Genomic DNA, 20,987 nt, shown 5'->3' with positions numbered 1-20,987 from the left:
GGGTGGAAACTTGTTAGGTTGGCATTTTTCTCCCTGTGATGAGGTGAACCCCCATCACCTGTGAGAAAGCGTTAAGGGCCAGTTAGGCACAGTCACTCCACCTGGGCACTAATTAGTTACTTGTCAGCGAGAGAGGGTGGGACTAAAGAAGGATCAGGGGATAAGGCCGGGGTGACTGTTGAGTTATCAATAGGCTGAGAGAATTCAGTCTAGAGAAAAGCTGCAGAGAGAAGACATGAAAGGGGGCTCCTGGGAAAGGCTGAAGTGCCAGAGACTGCTGGAGGCTAGTGTACTTGATAAGTAAAGACAGTTGGAACTTCAGGAAAAGCTGAGCACAAGGCCTACAGGGTAGGGGTTTTTTTTGCACTTTGGACTACAGCTGGACATTTTGTTCGCCTGAAAGGAGGCTGACCTAGCTGCTTCTCAGAGGACTGAGTGGCGTCCAAAGACGGACAACCTGCAGGGGACACAAGGGACAAAAACCCATGCAACATTGTATCCTGACAAGGAGAGACATGCACATCTTTACACTTCCCATAGCACCAAAAGACACCAAATTACATTAAAAATTCAAAAATTTCACTTAAAAATACAACACGCAGCTGGAGCTTGAATTGAGGCCATATTTTGGGTTCTGCACAAACCTACATGCTCTCACAAAACTTAGTGAGGATGGTGGGTTTGTCCTGGTTCCTACGATGACGAAACCAGCGCTGGATCTTTCGAACATCCCAGTCTAGCTGCTTTGACAAACCTTCTAACCTTCTTCCATCTGGATACTGAGAAGAAATAAAACAAAAGTCAGACATTTCTTCTGCCTCCCCAGTCTTCCACAGAGACATTTCCCCTCTAAACCCTGACCTCTGTCACAAAATTGAGATGTAGAGACAGTGAATAAAAAATCATGCTAGGAAAAGTGTCATCTGATAAAAATTCAATTTTAGAAGGAGAAATCTGTTGAACTCTAACCAGTAAAAAAAATTTATTCACGTTTAACCTTCACACACGTTGCCCACCATAACAAGAATTCAGATACATTATTTAAAAGTAAGTGGGTTCAACGTTCCCTCCCTATTTCTCCTCCAATTCTGCCAACAGCAACAAAGAACAGTAACACTAGTAGCTGGTAAATTGTTTCCTGTGTAAATAGCATTCCACAGTATAGTACATAGGGAATTTTTAGCAAGCTGGTCTGGTCTATCAGCAGCAACCTGCATAAAAAAACCTGAGCTTTCCACTGATATGAATGGTCAGTTGAATCCCCCTAGGAATAGCAGGAGTGCATAGTCATGACATGACAACATCTCTTGATTTGAAATAAGGGCTCAGATTTGGCCAATCTTAAATGTTTATGAATTCCACAGGCATAATACACAGATGTTGACATTTCTGCTGATTGCTGTTTGTAACTTCACAAATATAACAGAATTCTCTCACATGTACAATATGATACTTACCTCAATCTCTGACTGGGGTCTTCACTGGTATAGATTTTGTTTTTTTAAATAGTGACATGAGTTAGTATAGAAGAGCAGACAAAATGAACTAAACCTTTACAAATGACCACTGTTGAGGTAGGTCAAGTTAATTTTAGTCCTTTTAATAAGCTTTGCCAGAGAACTGCTACAACCAAAAGAAGCTAAATAGGTTTCACAACTTACGTTTACCTACAAAACCGGACTGATATGCAGAGTGCTGAACTAGCAAAGAGGGCCACCACATGTTGTTCAATATAATCTGAATGACAGAAAAATCTTTGCTCTAAGGGTGAAGTGCTAGAACTACTGCCACCTTCCTGCAATTCCATTACACCCATTTTCCCTTTCATGTAGACTTTAGGGGCTTGGGCTACCTGGAAAGGATGTTTCTGCATTGGGAGTGCAGATGCACTCATTTAAAAGGAAAAGTCATAAGGCCTGTTTTATAGAACACTAGTTTCAGAAGAAGTGGTAAATTTTTTCCACGTCAGTGTCATCCTCTATGCTGATTCCTCAGATCTAAGCCCATAGTAAGTAACAGCTGTAGCAGTCCAGGCTAATTAAGTTTTGTTTAAGTTCTGAACAGCGCAGTCCCCACTCCTGGGTGCATGTTTCATTTTCAGCATTACTTTCAAAGACACTGATACATGAGCTTTCTCCCTAACACGGGCAAACCACAAATCTCCTTCTACTTATCTCAACTCAGGCTGCATAACAGACTGCATTAAGCTTCAACGAGACTAGTTTTTACTGAGGACACTAACATCTTCCATTGCACTCACTAAGAACAGTCTCTCTCAGAACACCTGGCAATGTTACCATATCTGAATACAGAAGTCTCTATTTTATTTCCTTACACGGGAGTCTGTGATTTTATCAGTTTAACAATCAGTATTCAAGAAATTATGGACAATCTGCAGGATTCAGGTCATTCAATAGTGAAACAACATAACAGGCAGATATTCAAATGAAAGAGTGATTCTATGATTCCTCTCAGCCATAGGACTGGAAGTCACCTTGAGAGGTCATCTAGTCCAGTCCCCTGCACTCATGGCAAGACTACGTATTATCTAGACCATTCCTAACAGATGTTGGCTTAACCTGTTCTTAAAAATCTCCAATGATAGAGATTCTACAACCTCCCTAGTCAGTTTATTCCAGTGCTTAACCACTCAGAGTTAGGAAGTTCTTCCTAATGCCCAACCTAACCCCATTGCTTCTTGTTCTATCCTCAGAAGTTACGAACAACAATTTTTCTCCTGCCTCCTTGTAACCAACTTTTACATACTTGAAAACTGTTATGTCCCCTCTCGGTCTTCTCTTTTCCAGGCTAAACAAACCTATTTTTTTTCAATCTTTCCTCATAGGTCATTCTTTCTAGATCTTTAATCATTTTTGTTTCTCTTCTCTGGATTCTCTCCAATTTGTCAACATCGTTCCTGAAATGTGGTGTCCAAAACTGGACACAGTACTCCAGCTGAGGCCTAATCAGCGCAGAGTAGAGTGGAAAAATTACTTCTCATGTCTTGCTTACAACGCTGCTACTAATACGTCCCAGAATGATGTTCGCCTTTTTTGCAAAAGAATAACCAGAAGAAAATATACTGCCAACATTCAGTGGTCTATCCCTCAACCGGACTCTGTTAGCATTTATTACTGAACTGCTTTCTTTCTACAACTAGATTTCTGTAGTGATAAGCTACCCAAGTCTGCAGAAGTAATATGAAGAAGGCATCTGTGGGACTGATTAGCAAGACCAGCACAAGAATGGTCCCCAAGGAAGAGAGTGGTAACTTCTAAGGAAAGAGTGAATACTGGAAATTTGAGAGTTACACCCTGTACAGAAATTCAGAGGCCTGGATTCTCACTTCATTCACATCAGACCACTCTTCTGCTTGCAATACTGAGGCTCAAACACAGACAGAACTCAAGTCACTGCAGGAAACAGGAAAGGAGGTGGACACAGTCATGTGTGAACTAAAGCAAGGAGCAAAAGTTACCAAGAGAAACCGGTATTTTTTGTACACTAATTCCCAGAGAGTTATGTGAGCTGCAAGTGTATTTCCCTACGGTGACAAAAGAAAAGAGGCCCAGTTCTCATTTATATGCCTGAACCTCTCGCAGAACCTGAAGAGTGACTTACCTTAGTGATGGATGTAAACACTTTCTCTAGAATTGCATTGGACTGAACTCTGTGAGGTCCATTGTCTTGAATGCCAAGCTTTATGGCACATGGTTTGGCAATAAACCTGAAAGTCCAAAAGGAAGAGTCCGATTAAAATAAGAAATTAATTCCCCTTCTCTATGACTAAATTATCTTGGGTCTGAATGGACACAAAATAGTCCATACTACCCAAACACTTTTCAAGAGATGCACCCCTTGTGCCCAGTGCAACATTTTTCAAACTGGTACTGTATAAATTGATGGCACCAGGATCTCCTTATGCCAATGCCAAGGAACAGAGTAATGCAGTGAGAACAGATGGGGCAGAGCGTTACAGGATAGTCTCTTTGGTCAGTTTGTATTATAGCATTTTTATTCTCATCAGCGGAGGGTTTTAGTGCTTATGAAAGATGCTAGATGGAGCCCTGCAGACCAGGGTCTGCTGCACATTCACAGAACTAGTGCGGCTGCAGCAGGACAAGCTTCCTCACTAACGTTTGTCACCTGAGATCTGGAAGAACTACCTCTAGAAATGGAGGGAGCAACCAACTTATTTGAACTAGAGTTTGAAATACTTCTGAATGGCTACATAATTGTAACATATGGGACAAATGTTAGAGAATTTGAGAGTACTCCTTAAGGAAGAAGAGGGTAAAGATGGCCTTGTGGTTAAGACACAGGATTGGGAAACCTGGTTTCTATTCCCAGCTCTGCCTGCCATGGATGTTGTGAGGCTTGAATTAAAGTTTGTAAAGAGCCTAGAGTCCAGTGAATAAAGGGATACATCACCAGCATTTTAAAACCAACTCCCAATAATCCATAACTCTTTAAAACAGAAGCCACATAATCCTGGAAAATGGTAGGAAGAAAGAAATGGAAGAAGTTGCTCATAAAGTCTAGGGTAGAAATATATACCTAAAAAGTCATGGAGAGGGAGAGGCATGTAGTTAATCTTGAAAACTTGAGTAGGCCCCTTTCAACTCTGAGCACTGTCCTTTCCATAGCTGTGACACTCTGAAAAGCACCTTCTGGCCTGAAAGAGGAGTGCAGACACACGACTTTTTCATATGAAGATGATGCATTTGGTGCCCAAAGAAGCAAAGCATCCTTCAGAACATCATTCTTGTAGAGTACTAATATTTAGATTCTGACCAAAACATGCCTGCATCAATATAGTGCCTGCCAGCACAGGCCTCCAAGTACTTTACAGACACTACTGAATTTAACCTCTCCCCGCCGATGCAGGGGTATTGTCCTGATTCAATAAATATCCACTTCAGTTCTGGTCTATTTAATACCACCCTCCCTCTAGGGACAAGATTTCCAGTTTAGAGGTGTTCTTGCGCCAGAGAAGAGAAGGATGACCGAGAAGAGTCAATCTCAGAGAGAGAGTTTGTCATGAACAGGAAAGAGTACGGTATTAATTTCAGGTTGTTCCTGCCCAATGTGGAGATTCCAATCTACCAAAATAATTTAGTTTTATTGATAGATAAGAGGTTTTATTTCTAACATATGATAACAGGTCACCAAGTGTAAACAAAAAACAGAGTTTCTTCATTACTTAAATGGTAACTTCTAACAGGACGGACCTGACAAGTCTTCAAATATGTTAGGCTTTTATAAAGAGAGTAATCAACTGTTCTTCGTGTCCACTGAAGGTAAGATGAGAAGTAAAGGAAGATTTAGGTTAGATATTAGGAAAAGCTTTCTAACTAACTATAAGAATAGTTCTTAAGCTCTGGAATAGGCTTCCAAGGAAGGTTGTGGAATTCCCATCACTAAAGGTTTTTATAATAACAACAACAACTGGAGATAAAGCTATCTCCTAGAACTGGAAGGGATCTCAAAAGGTCATTGAGTCCAGCCCCCTGCCTTCACTAGCAGGACCAAGTACTGATTTTTGCCCCAGATCCCTAAGTGGCCACCTCAAGGATTGAACTCACAAACCTGGGTTTAGCATGCCAATGCTCAAACCACTGAACTATCCCTCCCCTCCAACCAAAAAATAATTTTTTTAAAATCTCAGGGTTGGAAAGGACCGCAAGAGGTCCTCTAGTCCAACCCCCTGACAGATTTTTGACCCAGATCCCTAAATGGCCCCGTCAAGGATTGAACTCACAACCTTCAGTTTAGCAGGCCAATGCTCAAACCACTGAGCTATCCCTCCCAACATTTGTTCAATGTGTAAGAGCACATTGGACAAACACTTGTCAGGGATAGTTCTAGAGTTACTTGATCGTGCCTCAGAGCAAGAGGCTAGACTTGATGACTTCTCAAGGTCCCTTCCAGTTTTATTTTCTATGATCTTTCCTGTTCCTCTCCACACACTGCTCTAGAGAAAGTTAATTTGAAAACATGCATTGAAACGCCACATATAATCTGGAGACGATTCTGAACTATCACAGTAAGTGGAACAATAGCTTTCGCAACAGGAAGAGGGGTTATTCATGACTCTCCCTTTCAGCTCAAGCACCAGGAAAAAGTAAACAGCCCCTGAACCTCTGCTACTTCCTGGCTGGAAGAGGTATGTAGAATTGTCACTGAGTTAAAAGAACTCTAGATATGGGAGTGTAGTGGGGTGGTCAATCGCTCCTGCCCTGAGGGGTTTAAAGACAGCTCTGGGAGAGGGCTGTGGTAGGGGAAAAGCTACTAGGCTGATTGGGAGGCAGCTTCAGCTGTGGCCACGCCCTAATCAGGCCTCAGCTGGCCCCTAAAAGAGGCACTGAGCCAGGAGCCTAGTCAGTCTCCCTCTGCCTGTAGAGGGAGAAGGGCCAGGCTGCAAGGTGCTAAGTATGGGACCTGGATTGGAGCAAGGCTGGGGAAGGGCCAGAGTTGCTGGGAACTCCAGCCTAGGTAAGTCCCACGCTGCAGGCCTGCTAAGGCCTATTAGGTACTGGGTTGCAGGGGACAGCCCATGGTTAGGCAGAGGAAGCAGGTCCAAAACCCCCTTTGTCTATGATGAGTGGCGTACACTGCAGTCCGCCCCAGTGAGCGGGGACTAGACAGGGACTGGCAGTAGCTGAACAGAGAGGCAAAATCGGGATAGTGGGTGCGGGAGACCCTGAGACTGAGGGGGTTCTGCAAGGAGGGGCAGAAACCCAGTAAAGGGGCACTGGGTCCTGGGAGGGACACGGGGGCCAGGGTGAGGTAAGGTGGATCACCGGCCTGCAAAGGGTGCTCCTGGCTGGAAAATGAACTAATTCCTGATGACGACCAGCAGGAGGCACCGCAGCGGTGAGTCTGCACCCTTACAGGAAGCTAAAATGTTGCTCCCTCCCTACAGTCTAAGAGTCTCTGCAGAGTCTAAGGAGAGGTGATTATTAATAAACACTACCTCTGTTTTATAAATAAAGCCTAAAATGCAGTATTTCCTCTGGTCCAGAGAGGATGCTTATTTTTTTAACACAGATCAACAGATAATAAAAAAAAACTCTAAGCAAGAACAGAGAGCAGTAAAAACACTAATGTAAATATTCAAATTAATTGAACGGGGCAAATTCTAAAGTGATGTTGAAGCCATAGGGTACCTTTTCACTGCAGAGCTAACTCAAGTGTAAATAGCAAGTGAGACTAGCAACACTGCTAAATAAAACTGAAGTGGCACAGTGACTGTGTTAGCAGAAGACAAGTTGTGCTCTGTACCCCCTGACGGGACAGCCACCTATAGTTAAAAGCATCACCATACTCAGGTTAAGGGGTTTTGTAAATTGAGAAGATTCAAGTTGGAGGCAACATGAATTATAACTAGAGTTAACATGACAGTGAAAACAAACCCTTGCATACGCTACAATCGTCATCGTCAACACTAGCTGAGCTACTAAATAAGAACATTACGCCTGGTCTATGCTTAGAAGTTAGGTTGACATAGCTATGATGCTCAGAGGTGTGGAAAAGTCACCCCCTGAACAAAGTCATGCCAACCTACCCCTGCTGCAGAATGCTTCTGTTGATCTAGTTACCGGCATTCAGGGAGGTGGAATTCGTGCAGCACTGCAAAACCTCCTTCCATCATTGTATGGAGAGTCTACACTATGGCTCCACTGCAGTGCCATTGTAGCACCCATACCATAGACACTGCCTTTAGTCAGTGTATGTCACTCACAAAGGAGGGCCTGAAAAACAAAAGCTCACATAGGTGTGAATGTCTAAACTAAGGGTATGTCTACACTACAGGATTATTCCGATTTTACAGAAACTGATTTTTGGAAACAGATTGTATAAAGTCGAGGGCACTCAGCCACACTAAGTACACTAATTAGTCCATGTATCGAGGCTAGTGTCGACTTCTGGAGCGTTGCACTGTGGGTAGCTATGCCATAGTTCCCGCAGTCTCCCCCAGCCTTTGGAATTCTCGATTGAGATCCCAAAGCCTGATGGGGCCAAAAATTTGTCACGGGTGGTTATGGTTAAATGTTGTCAGTCAATCCTCTCTCCATGAAAGCAAAGGCAGACAATCATTTCGCACCCTTTTCCCTGGGCAGACGCCATAGCACGGCAACCATGGAGCCTGTTCAGCCTTTTTTCACTGTCACCATATGTCTACTGGATGCTGCTAACAGATGTGGTACTGCAGTGCTACACAGAAGAATCCCTTTGCCTTTGCAAATTAGCAAGGATGGTTACCAGCTCTACTGTACCATCTGCTGCTGTCATGGGTGCTCCCGGCCAGCCTCGGTGAGGTCAGTCGGGGGCACCTGGACAGAAATGGGAATGACTCCCCTGGTCATTCTCTTCTTTAAGTTTTGTCTAATGGAGAGTCAGTCCTGCCTAGGATATCAGGCAAGCCTACTAAAGAACCAGAGAGGCAAATGGCCGCTCCGGGTCAGAGCCCCAGACATCCCACAGAAATGATCAGCTGCATGCCATTCTAGAGGGTGCCCCTGCAACACCACCCGTTGCTTCCCTCCTCTCCCACCTCTCCTGGCCTACCGTGGCAGTTATCTCCCAATTTGTGTGATGAAGTAATAAAGAATGAATGAATGAAGAAACAACACTGACTTTATTGCCTCTGCAAACAGAGATCAAAGGGGGGAGGGGAGGGTGGTTGGCTTACAGCAAAGTAGAGTGAACCACCATTCTGCACTTCCTCAGCCTATAGATGAAAATGGGAATCTGTGACAAGCACTATGATAGAAGCACAGGCAGGACTGAATCTACATTTGTGTGTGGGCCTTTGACTGATACTGGTAAAATAAAAAATGTCCCAGGATGTGTGTGTTGGGGGACAGTTCTAAACGGCAGCTTAATTTTTTTATTTGCAGCAAACTGTAGAGGTACAAGTATCTGTGATCCCTGGTAGCAAGGAGCAGGTGCGACCGCGCAGTGCTGCTGACTGGGGAGAGCAGCCTCAGGCAGAAGCCTCCAGCTGGCATCATATTCCAGGCAGGACTGAATCTCCATTAGACAAAACTTAAAGAAGAGAATGACCTCGAGTCATTCCCATTTTTGCCCAGGCACCCCCAGCTGACCTTACTGACGCCAGACAGGAGCACCCTCGGTCATACTGTACCGTCTGCCGTCCACAAGGCAAGGGGATGCTGCTGTGTAGTGTTGAAGCACTGCGTCTGCCAGCAGCATCAAGTAGACATACGGTGACATTGAAAAAAGGCGAGAAACTATTTTTCTCCTTTGCTTTTGGGGGGGGGGGGGGTTTGTGGGCTGACGACATATACCCTGAACCACCCGTGACAATGTTTTTGACCCTTCAGGCTTTGGGAACTCAGCCAAGAATTCAAATGGTTTTCGGAGAGTGCAGGAACTGCGAGATAGCTACAGTCGTCAGTCTGCCCTCCCTCCATGAGCATCCATTTCATTCTTTGGCTTTCTGGTATGCTTGTCTCAGCTCCTTAAATTTCACGCAGCACTGTGTTGAGTCCCTGTTGTGGCCTCTGTCCAGCATAGCCTTGGAGATTTTTTCTATTGGAACAGAGTTCTGATAGAACAGATTCATCTCCCCATACAGAGATCAGATTCAGTATCTCCCATACGGTCCATACTGGAGCTCTTTTTTGTTTCTGGGACTGCATGGTCACCCGTGCTGATCAGCTCTGCACGCTGCGCAAACAGGAAATTAAATTCAAAAGTTCACAGGCTTTTCCTGTCTACCTGGCCAGTGCATCTGAGTTCAGATTGCTGTCCAGAGCAGTCACAACGGTGCACTGTGAGACAGCTCCCGGAGGCCAATACCGTCGAATTGCGGCCACACTAATCCTAATTCGAAATGGCAATCCCGATTTCAGCACTACTCCCCTTGTTGGGGAGGAGTACAGATATCGATATTAAGAGCCCTTTATATTGAAGGGCTTCGTTGTATGGACTGGTGCAGGGTTAATTCGGCTTAACATTGCTAAATTTAAGATAAACTCGTAGTGTAGACCAGGCCTAAGTGCTGAAGCCTTTGTAGTGCCATTACTTTTGAAAATACCTAGGCCTTCTCCACACTGGCAAGTTTCTGTGCAGTAAAGCAGCTTTCTGCAGTGCAACTCCTGAGCTGTACACACTGCCAAGCCACTTAGTGCGCAGAAACTGCACAGTTGCAGCGCTGTAAAAAAACCCACCCAATGAGAGGCATACAGCTTTCTGTGCTGGGGCTACAGCATTGTTGTGCCATCTTTCAATTGCAGCGCTGTGATTGGCCTCTGGGAGGTGTTCCACAATGCCTGTTCTTGCCTCTCTAGTCATCGGTTTGAACTCTACTGCCCTGCCCTAAGGTGACCAACTGTGAGCCCAACTCCTTAAATTCTTTGGGAATTTTTAAAGTCCCTTCCTGTTTGCTCAGTGACACGTGCAGTGGTCTCAGTGCATCTTTCCAGCTGCTCATGCCTGCTCCATGCACCAGGCAATCCCCTGCTTGGAGAATGCCGAGCTGCTGGACCTCATCAGCATTTGGGGAGAGAAGGCTGTCCAATCCCAGCTGTGCTTCAGCCATAGGAATTATGATACCTATAGACAGATTTCACGATGCATGACAGAAAGGGGCCATGACTGGGACACACTGCCGTGCAGGGTCAAAGTGTATGTCTACACAACGGGATTATTCCAATTTTACAGAAACCGTTTTTTTAAAACAGATTGTATAAAGTCGAGTGCATGCGGCCACACTAAGCACATGAATTTGGTGGTATACGTCCATGTACCAAGGTTAGCATCGATTTCCGGAGCGTTGCACTGTGGGTAGCTATCCCATAGTTCCCACAGTCTCCCCCGCCCATTGGAATTCTGGGTTGAGATCGCAATGCACGATGGAGCAAAAACAGTGTTGCGGGTGATTCTGGGTAAATGTCGTCACTCAATCCTTCCTCCACGAAAGCAACGGCAGACAATCATTTCGCGCCCTTTTTCTCTGGATTGCCCTGGCAGACGCCAGAGCATGGTAACCATGGAGCCCATTTGGCCTTTTGTCACTGTCACCGTATGTGTACTGGATGCTGCTGACAGACGCGATACTGCAGTGCTACACAGCAGCATTCATTTGCCTTTGCAAGGTAGCAGAGACAGTTACCACCCCTATTGCACCGTCTGCTGCTTTGGAAATTGGCAATGATGGTTACCAGTCATATTGTACCGTCTGCTGCTGTCATGGGTGCTCCTGGCTGGCCTCGCTGAGGTCGGCCGGGGGCACATGGACAAAAAAGGGAATGACTCCCCAAAACATAACATCTTTATGTTTTGTCTAAAAATAGAGTCAGTCCTACCTATAATATGGGGCAAGTCTACTACAGAACCAGAGAGCACAGCCGCTCCGGGTCAGAGCCCTAGATATCCTGCAGAAACGATGAACTGCATGCCATACTGGGGGGTGCCCCTGCAACAATCCCATCCGTTGCTTTCCTCCTCCCACACCCCTTCTGGGCTACCGTGGCAGTTATCCCCCTGTTTGTGTGATGAAGTAATAAAAAATGCAGGAATAAGAAACACTGACTTTTTAGTGAGATAAAATGAGGGGGAGACAGCCTCCAGCTGCTATGATATTCCAGGCAGGACATCTCCATTACTCATTAAAAGGTGCGGGGGAGAGGAGCACAACCTCCCGCTGCTATGATAGTCCAGAATCTCCATTAGACATGAAAGGGGGGGGGGGGAGAAGAGGAGCTCAGCCTCCAGCTGCTAAGATGAGGATGGTTACCAGCCCTATTGCACCATCTGCCAGGAAGGAATCTCCAGGACACAAAGCTTAAAGAAGGGAATGACTGGGAGTCATTCCCATTTTTGCCCAGGCACCCCAGCTGACCTCACCGAGGCCAGCCAGGAGCACTCACAGGATGATGACGAGGATGGCTATCAATCATATTGTACCATACCGTCTGCCACCGGGGAGGGGAGAGGAGAGGATGCTGCTATTTAGCACTGCAGCACCCCCATCTACCAGCAGCATCCAGTAGACATACGGTGACATTGAAAAGAGGCAAGAAACGATTTTTTTCCCTTTGGGGGGGGGAGGGGAGGTAAATTGACGACATATTCCCTGAACCACTGGCGATAATGTTGTTGACCCTTCAGTCATTGGGAGCTCAGCCAAGAATGCAAATACTTTTCGGAGACTGCAGGAACTGTGGGATAGCTCGAGTCCTCAGTCCCCCCTCCCTCCCTCCATGAGCGTCCATTTGATTCTTTGGCTTTCCATTAGGCTTGTCACACAGCACTGTGTTGAGTCCCTGCTGTGGCCTCTGTCTATCATAGCCTGGAGAGTTTTCAAATGCTTTGTCATTTCATCTTCTGGAACGGAGCTCTGATAGAACAGATTTGTCTCCCCATACAGCGATCAGATCCAGTATCTCCCGTACGGTCCATGCTGGAGTTCTTTTTGGATTTGGGACTGCATAGCCACCCGTGCTGATCAGCGCTCCACACTGGGCAAACAGGAAATGAAATTCAAAAGTTTGCGGGGCTTTTTCTGTTTACCTAGCCAGTGCATCCGAGTTCAGATTGCTTTCCAGAGCGGTCACAATGATGCATTGTGGGATACCTCTTGGAAGCCAATACCGTCCAATTGCGGCCACACTAACTCTAATCTGACATGGCAATACCGATTTCAGCGCTACTCCTCTCATCGGGGAGGAGTACAGAAATCAGTTTTAAGGGTCCTTTATATCGATATAAAGGGCTTCATTGCGTGGACAGGTGCAGGGTTAAATCGGTTTAACGCTGCTAAATTTGATATAAATGCGTAGTGTAGACCAGGCCAAAGTGAAGGAGCTGTGGAACGCCTACCACAAGGCATGGGAGGCAAACCGTCGCTCCCGTGCTGTGCCCACAAGCTGCTGGCTCTACAAAGAACTGGACGTGATACTCGGTGGTGACCGCACCTCCACTGCAAAGAGAACTGTGGATACTTTGGTGATCCAGAACTGATCGCTGTGGGACCTCACTCATCATGCCTTTCCAGCCTGACTGTGAACTACTGATAACTACTCTCTCAAAAAGATTTTCCAACCAGTTATGCACCCACCTTATAGTAGCTCCATCTAGGTTGTATTTCCCTAGTTTATTTATGAGAAGGTCATGCAAGACGGTATCAAAAGCCTTACTAAAGTCAAGATATAGCACATCTACCGCTTCCCTACTTTCCACAAGGCTTGTTCCCCTGTCAAAGAAAGCTATCGGGTTGGTTTGACACAATTTGTTCTTGACAAATCCATGCTGTCACTTATCACCTTATTATCTTCTAGGTGTTTACAAACTGATTGCTTAATTATGTGCTCCATTATCTTTCCAGGTACAGAACCGACTGGCCTGTAATTCCCTGGGTTGTCCTTATTTCCCTTTTTATAGATGGGCACTAGATTTGCCCTTTTCCAGGCTTCTGGAATATCTCCTGTCTTCCATGACTTTTCAAAGTCAATTGCTAATGACTCATATCTCCTCAGTCAGCTCCTTGAGTATTCTAGGATGGGACAAAACAAAACAGCAGCAGCTGCATTAGGGCAAACACATGCTATTTGTATTTGCCCAATTTAGAATGGCTCTAGCAGAGCAGTCATGATCTATATCAAATTCTTATGGAAAAACAATGTTTCATGCTGGAACATACCAACCTTCTGATCGGATCACCCTCAGGTGTCCTCTTGAGTGGGATGAAGCGATGTTAGACAAATAAAAAGCTAGTTACAACTGTGGCTATATAGCATATACATGGAACCTTAAGATCTCAAGCATTTTTATTTCATTTTGTGGTATGTTACCAGCAGCTCTTTGATTAGAACTAAGCCAAAGCTAAGGTTAAAGATCTTGACTCCTCTCAGTTTCTTGTCGGTCAACGTATTAAAAAAAAAAACTCTAACCAAATTTAATTCAGAATGTTTCTTTTTAAAAGGATAAATAAATATATAAATATAACTGGAGATATACCTATCTCCTAGAACTGGAAGGGACCTTGAAAGGTCACCGAGTCCAGCCCCCTGCCTTCACTAGCAGGACCAAGTACCGATTTTGCCCCAGATCCCTAACTCACAACCCTGGGTTTAGCAGGCCAATGCTCAAAGCACTGAGCTATCCCTCCCCCCGTGGGCTCAAATAAGTGGAGACAAATATTGGTTTCAATCTTACATGGGTCTCAAATATTTTCACCACTATTGTTGTGGAATTATTATTAAAACTCAAGATTGATGCATGGGGGTGGGAGGAGGGAGATGGAGAAATCAAACCATTAAATTACTAACTACCTCTTAATAGAAAGATACATAGATAAGGGATAAAAATTATTTCTTGGGACATAAAAAGTTTTGAGGGTGATAACTTTAGGCTGACAGCCATGTTATTTTGTTACCAAAACTTCATACCAGGATATTCCTGGATAGTTGAATTCTTCGAAAACAAAGGTTTTTTTTCTAAATGGCCTAGGGAAAACTCAGCTTATTAAAAAAAAAAAATCAAAAGGTGAGATGACTATTTAGAAGTAATAAAAGGTTGCTCCAGGCTATGAATGTAACAGAGCTTGGCTTGCTCAGACAAGCACACAGAAAACGTACATAGCAGCAATAAAGGAATGCTGAGTGCATAGCAAAAAGCACATGGATAAGAAGCAACACAAGCAAATGGGGGTACAGACAGCAGTAGAGGCAGGCTGTGTCTAAGGCTTTGTCTAGACTGGAACTCTGTCAGCAACACTTTTGTCATTCAGGGGTGTTAAAAAACACCCCCCCGAATGACAAAAGTTTTACCGAGGAAAAGCGCAGGTGTGAACAGCACTTTGTTAGCAGCAGCACTCTTCTGCCAACAAAGCCGCTGCCACTCATGGGGGGCGGGGGGGTGGACTGTTTGCAGTAGAGCTTTCTCCTGCCGACAAACTGCAGCTACCTTGTGCACCTTTTAGCAGCACTGCTATGGCGGCACTGCCGTGTTGCTAAAAACAAGATAGTGTAGACAAAGCCTAAGAAACAGGTGGGAAACTCAGTGACAGCTGTGGAATTCATCATCACTTTTAAGAGAGTGTATTTGGGCTCTGTCTCTACTGTATCTTTATTAACTCTGCTAGTAACAGTGTTTTCAACCAACACTGCGACCAACAACTGTCTTCCAACATGGCGGTTGCTAGCAATTTCCTGTCCAGGGTGGGCGTATTTGATGCATAACCATAATTAAAAGTAGAATAAATATTATCCGAAGGCTGGTATATTTTTCTTGCTCTATGGCTCCAAGTACGGTCTCTGTTTTGCCAGTTGGATAAGATTCTCTCAACCCTGAGAAAATCAGTCCTGCTACTGGGTAGAGGTTGTCAAGATATAGAGAACATCCTTGTATGTTCCCACTTAAGGGGACTCTGTGGGAGCAAGCTCAAAAATCATGATGTCACTTTAGAATGTTCCCTGGGCACCAAGAGTGGATTTTCAGATGCACAATTTGCACAACCTTAGCACTGTATCCCATTACAACCTTGTAACAGCAGCATGTAGCTTCAAGACGATTACTGCAACTCTAAGCAAGGAACCTCCATCACTCGCAGCTTGCTCAAAAGGTAGCAACATGTCTGCTCATTAGTTTAAGCAATACTGGGCCTGCATTCTTTACATTGGGTGCCTATAAAGGTGGAGAGAAGGACTGTAATTTGACACATTTTCTTTTTGTTTCATTTTTACAGCCCTAAACTTTATAGGCCTCAGATACATTAAAGACTCTCTCCTGGAATCTTGACCCAGGGGGTCAAATAATGGCCAAGATTTTTTTTAAGAGAGACTAGTGATTTTGTGCACACATCCTGACACACCTTTAAGGCAGCTGATTATTAGAGGGCAGGCGCTCAGCACTTTCTGAAATTCTTAAGGTACCTCAAGTTCGTCACCCAAAATCATGCTTCACTCTTAAAAGGCCTGCTTTTCACTTTTCTCACCATTGCATCTCAGGTTGGTAGGCAGATGCATCTTTCCTGTGGTGGATGTGGGACTCTTTCCCACCCACCCCTCAGACCTCTCTCAGTCCAACTTTTCACACTTAAATACCTCAAGATGATGCTCTACTACAAACAATGATTTTTAATTTAACTATTGTTTGTCCCATATTTGTTATTTTTCTCTCACCTTTTACAGGTCCAGTCAACTGACTGAGTTTTAATGGAGGTGTCTCTCTGTTCACATGCATCTGACAAAGTGGGCATTCACCCACAAAAGCTCATGCTCCAAAACGTCTGTTAGTCTATAAGGTGCCACAGGATTCTTTGCTGCTTTTACAGATCCAGACTAACACGGCTACCCCTCTGATACTCTGTTTGTGTGTGCTAATTGTGTTGTTGATTCTGCTGCACAGCTGTAAGGTATTAAGTGGAGGAAACTTAACTAAAATCATCATCATGTGGACTGGATGAAAGATCAAGATTAAATTTTTTAGAAATGCCCCTGGTCCTCCTGCCCACCGTTCCCAAAGAACTCCTGTCTGCTTACAACCCACAGAACATTCCCTGAGCTGAATTACTTATCACTCATTTGAGCATGATTGCTTTGAAGGCTGAACACAAAAGCAATAAATCTAATACGCAACCAACTCTCACTATGGAGAGAGCAATGCAACTTAGTTTTTAGGTTAGATATCAGGAATCTGTACTTGTGAATTGGATTGTCAAATTCTGTACAATGCATTTATTGTTGACAAATATTAGCAAACTGTATATTACAAGCTCCATACTACAATATGCAACAAACAACCCACAGCTAGAGATGGCATCCACAACAGATCACTGCAGAGCACAAGTGCAGTGATCTTCATACTTTGAACTTGAACAGCACTTTTAATTAGAGGATTTCAAAGTACATTCCAAAGCGTACCAAGTATCACTAACACCATTTTAAAGACAGGGAAACTTAGATGTTAGTAACTTGCCCAAAACTGGCAAAAAGCATTCCAGGGGCCTGAAGTTTCAGCATGTGGAAAAGTATCTGAACAACTATTCTGTGTCTCTCTAAGAGTATGTCTACACAGCAACATAAGCCTAGTATTTGAACTCAGGCTCAAGCCTAACCTCTCCTTCCATCTATGCACAAATCATCCTAATCCAGATCCCATGATTCCACAGGAGTGGAATGTCTGAGCCTGAATCAAGCTGATGTCCAGAGTTCTAACCCTGTTGCTTTGCAGTGTAGACCTAGCCCCACTGGATTCATGATCTGGGAGTCCACTAAAAGTATTCCACAATCCCATAGGCTGGCTATCTTCATCTGCTGGACGGTCAAGCTTTCCCTCCAACAAAAGGCTACTGACCACATATTGGGAGGGCACTAGGAAGTCTAGGATATGGGTGGTTGGACCCCAGGGGGATACGCTGGACACACAGTTTGGGACCCAGAGTTCAACAACTCCTAACCTGGGATTACAAATGAGCATAGACACTCAAGCCCAACGCTAAAAAACCCAGGGTCTGCTAACTCAAATTCTACTAACCCTGAGCTTACACTGCAGTGTAGACATACCCTAACGCTACAGGAGACATATATCACAAGGTGAATGCAGACTAGGTCAGGTCAGTCTGCAGCAACACAGGTGCTACAGATTCCAGAACTGGGAGAGATGGAAGTATCAATATACCTCTTTAAAAAGTCAATGGCAAGTCAAAATACCTCAAAATGAGCTGTCCTACCGACTCTGCAACCTGCCAGGGAAGCACTCTCAGAATTAATAAGGCACTGTGATTCATCCCATTGGAGATGTATTTTGCTCACTCAGTTCTCACCCAAATGCACAGTCTAACTTTCTACTCTCCCAAAAATATCCAAACAACCACCTTCCCTGTCTGCCTGATGGACAACCAAGGCAGAAAATGGGGACAAAATGGAGGTTGAGAAGTCTGAGTGTTCTGCTTTCTGTCTTTTCTTCCTCCTGAAGAAAACAAATATCTTCTCTGGCGAGCTCTCCTTCCCAAATCCAACCTCCCACAGGGCAACGGTCTATTTTGCCTGCTGAGTTTCCACCCCAACTTGAAAGAAAAGACATACACACAAAAAACTTTCCCAGATAATAAAATTTATGATCGATGCACCTTTCAGCAGTTGGGATCCAATTACCAAATTGCACTCTCAAGATAAGAGGCTGAGCCTCTGTGCAGACTCTCTCCTTCATAATCTCACTGTATTAGGATTGTAAATGATTTACAAGACACTAATTTTCCACTCTGCCTTATGTGAAGCAAAAATCCAGACAGGAACACACTGCAGATCCCCTTAGCTCCTTGGAGGAACTGAAAGAGTACCTAGCAGTTTACATGCACTCTGAAGTAATCAGTGTGAGCAAATTATAGGAAGAATACATTGCAGGTCCCAGCTCAGTAGGGGCACCTCCTTGTTTACAGTCAACTTAAAGAGTCACAGATCTCTTTGTAAACTGCTCTCTGCATCTAGATGACATTCAGTTAGAAGAGAAACTTGTGTGTTGCTGTAACAAACCATTCAAGGAAGAAAACCCACATTTCCTCATAACGCTGAAGAAAGAATGAGGGAATGAGAGGAGGAAGAAGAAAGCCACAGAAAGCAAAAGAACTGCAAATACAGTTCAATCTCTGAGTCATCAGTGTTACTGCCAATTGTGTGTCGAGGAAGCCATTTGATTTAATAATTCCCAAGGCCTGGAAGGTGGTATGTGCACAATGGGATTTTATTAGATAAATGTGAATGTTTATGACATGTTCTAAGTGGTGAGGTGGGAGAAGGAAAGGTTTGATAAATGCAAAGTAATGTATATTGGAAAACAATCCCAACTATACTAATGATGGAGGGGTCTGAATTGGCCAAGAAAGAGTTCTTGGAGTCATTGTGGATATTCTGTGAAAACAGCTACTTAATTTGCAGCAGCAGTCAAAAAACAATGTTAGGAACCATTAGAAAAGGGATGGATAAAACAGTAAATATTACAATGTCATTATATAAAGCCCATACGTTGAATGGTGACTGCAGTTCTGATCACCCCATCTCAAAAAAAAAAGGATACATTAGAATTGGAAAAATACAGAGAAGGGCAATAAACATTATTGGGAGTACGGAACAACTCCCGCATGAGGAGAGATTAAAGATTGGAACTGTTAATCTTAAATAAGAGACTACTAAGGGGGGATATAATGGAGATCTGTAAGATCATGAATGGTGTGAAGAAAGTGAATAAAGCAGTGTTATTTACCCCTTCACAACACAAGGACCTGGGATCACCCAATGAAATTAATAGGCAGAAAGTTTAGAAAAACAAGCTAGGCATCAGCACGACCGGTGTCTCCGACAATATGCTTTTGCAAAATACAAACTAAACCTGACATACAGTGGGGTAGAGGTATGAAAACATTCATTAAAGATATAGAAAAGCTCTCAGATGTAGATGAACCACAAAGCCAGGAAACATAACCCAGAAGTTATGGTGATGATGAAAGAAGTGTTAACATGGAAGCCCTTGTACTAGATCAAGTGTGGTACTCTGTCTCTAACAGCAGCTAATACCTGATGCTTCAAAGGAAAATTATAATCTTCTGCACTTCTCCCCAAAACCAATATCCTGGGCCAGTTATTCAGTGCTGTGCATGGGAAGAGGAGGAGGGATTCCATCCTGACCCCAGCAACAGGGAACATTCCATCACAAAATTTCCTGTCATTGTTTGCTACTGAGTGTGGACACTTGACCAGGGCCAGCCCGGGCACACTAAGATGGGAACTGTGCCCCCAGGTCCTTTGCATTGGATGGCATGATGCTTCATAAGAGGAGCATCAGAAGGCAGAGCAAAGGAATTCTGGGATGCTTGTCTCCCCCACTTTTTTTGGGGGGGGGGGAGGGCAGGATGGAGGGAGAAGGGGAGGGAGAGACAGAAGGGAAGATGGTTGCTTTTTCTGTTACTGTTCTATTCTATTTTTCCTTTTTCTGCTCCTCTCCTTCACCCACTACCCTTCTTTGATGTCCTAGATCACTTATGTAGGCTCAACACCCATAGCACTTTACATATAAAGTCTGCAAAAGGAAACTGACTCGTTCCCTAGTCAGTTTCCTTCTACAGCCCTTTTCATAAATAAAAGGTTTTGGCCTTGTTGCACAGATAAATTAACTACCATGAATCAGTCTTCTATCTAACTATTTACTGAAAAAACCAAAGCAACCTGTTGTCTCCCTGTGTAAAAGCCCTTTGGGAAACAATGCCAAACACCTCCTTTCTGTGTCACCTATGCATAAAATCTCACCTGCACTTGGCTGTACAATGAGAAAATCAGGGAACTCATGCACCACATGAGAATGAACATTTTCAAGTTTATTATTTATGAATAATCTGAAACCCTAATGAGAAGAGATTCCAATGTTTTTTTAAACCATATGCAGGGCCCCCATCATCAAAATGCAACATAGGGTGCAATTATTTGCTTGGAACTAGGAGTTTAACAAAAGTAACAGACCAGGTGGGCAAGTCACCTATTTTTTTCTGCCCTCTGGTGAGTTTTACAAGGAAACTGTGGCAGAGCTAACCACTTTTTATCTTTAGCTTTGGGTCAGATGCAGTGATGGACAAAGCACTCAAAATATTCAAGTGCAGGACAGCAGCAAGCAATTGCATTTCACTTGTCTGAAGAAACCATCCCGGGTTAGCCTACAATCACAATTTTTCTAGTTTTACAGGCACTGAAATAAAAGAAAATTGAATCCTCAGAGTACTTTGCAGAATCATCACAAGCCTGAAGCATCAACAGATCTGGATGTCAGACTTCAAAGACGGAAAAGCCCTAGATCATGTTGTGAATTTCTCTGCAAATTCAAAGCAGCTCCCTGCAGTACATTTTCTAGTGTTATGTAATATTCCATTTTATTTTCATGCAAACTTAAATATGGTTTTCTGTACATGAAGCAAGCATCATGAGAAATGACGAAGCTTCATGTTTTATAGACTAAATGGGATTGGGCAA

The 20,987-nt window shown here is 43.9% G+C and overlaps 1 protein-coding gene across 1 annotated transcript in view; it reads right to left on the bottom strand.

Annotated features, from left to right (window-relative positions):
- CERS5 (ceramide synthase 5) overlaps positions 1-20,987 on the bottom strand; it is a 46,235-nt gene that overhangs the window by 20,096 nt on the left and 5,152 nt on the right. The window contains exons 2-3 of the mRNA XM_030554340.1: positions 3,622-3,727; positions 649-779 (exon numbers count right to left, since the gene is read on the bottom strand). Of these exons, the coding sequence (XP_030410200.1) occupies positions 649-779; positions 3,622-3,727 (237 nt within the window). The remainder of the gene's footprint in view (positions 1-648; positions 780-3,621; positions 3,728-20,987) is intronic.

This window comes from Gopherus evgoodei, chromosome 3 (genome assembly GCF_007399415.2).
Source record: "Gopherus evgoodei ecotype Sinaloan lineage chromosome 3, rGopEvg1_v1.p, whole genome shotgun sequence".
In the NCBI taxonomy this organism is placed as follows: Eukaryota; Metazoa; Chordata; order Testudines; family Testudinidae; genus Gopherus; species Gopherus evgoodei.
Note: the sequence above shows the minus strand (reverse complement) of the source record. Positions and strands in the feature narration are given on the sequence as shown.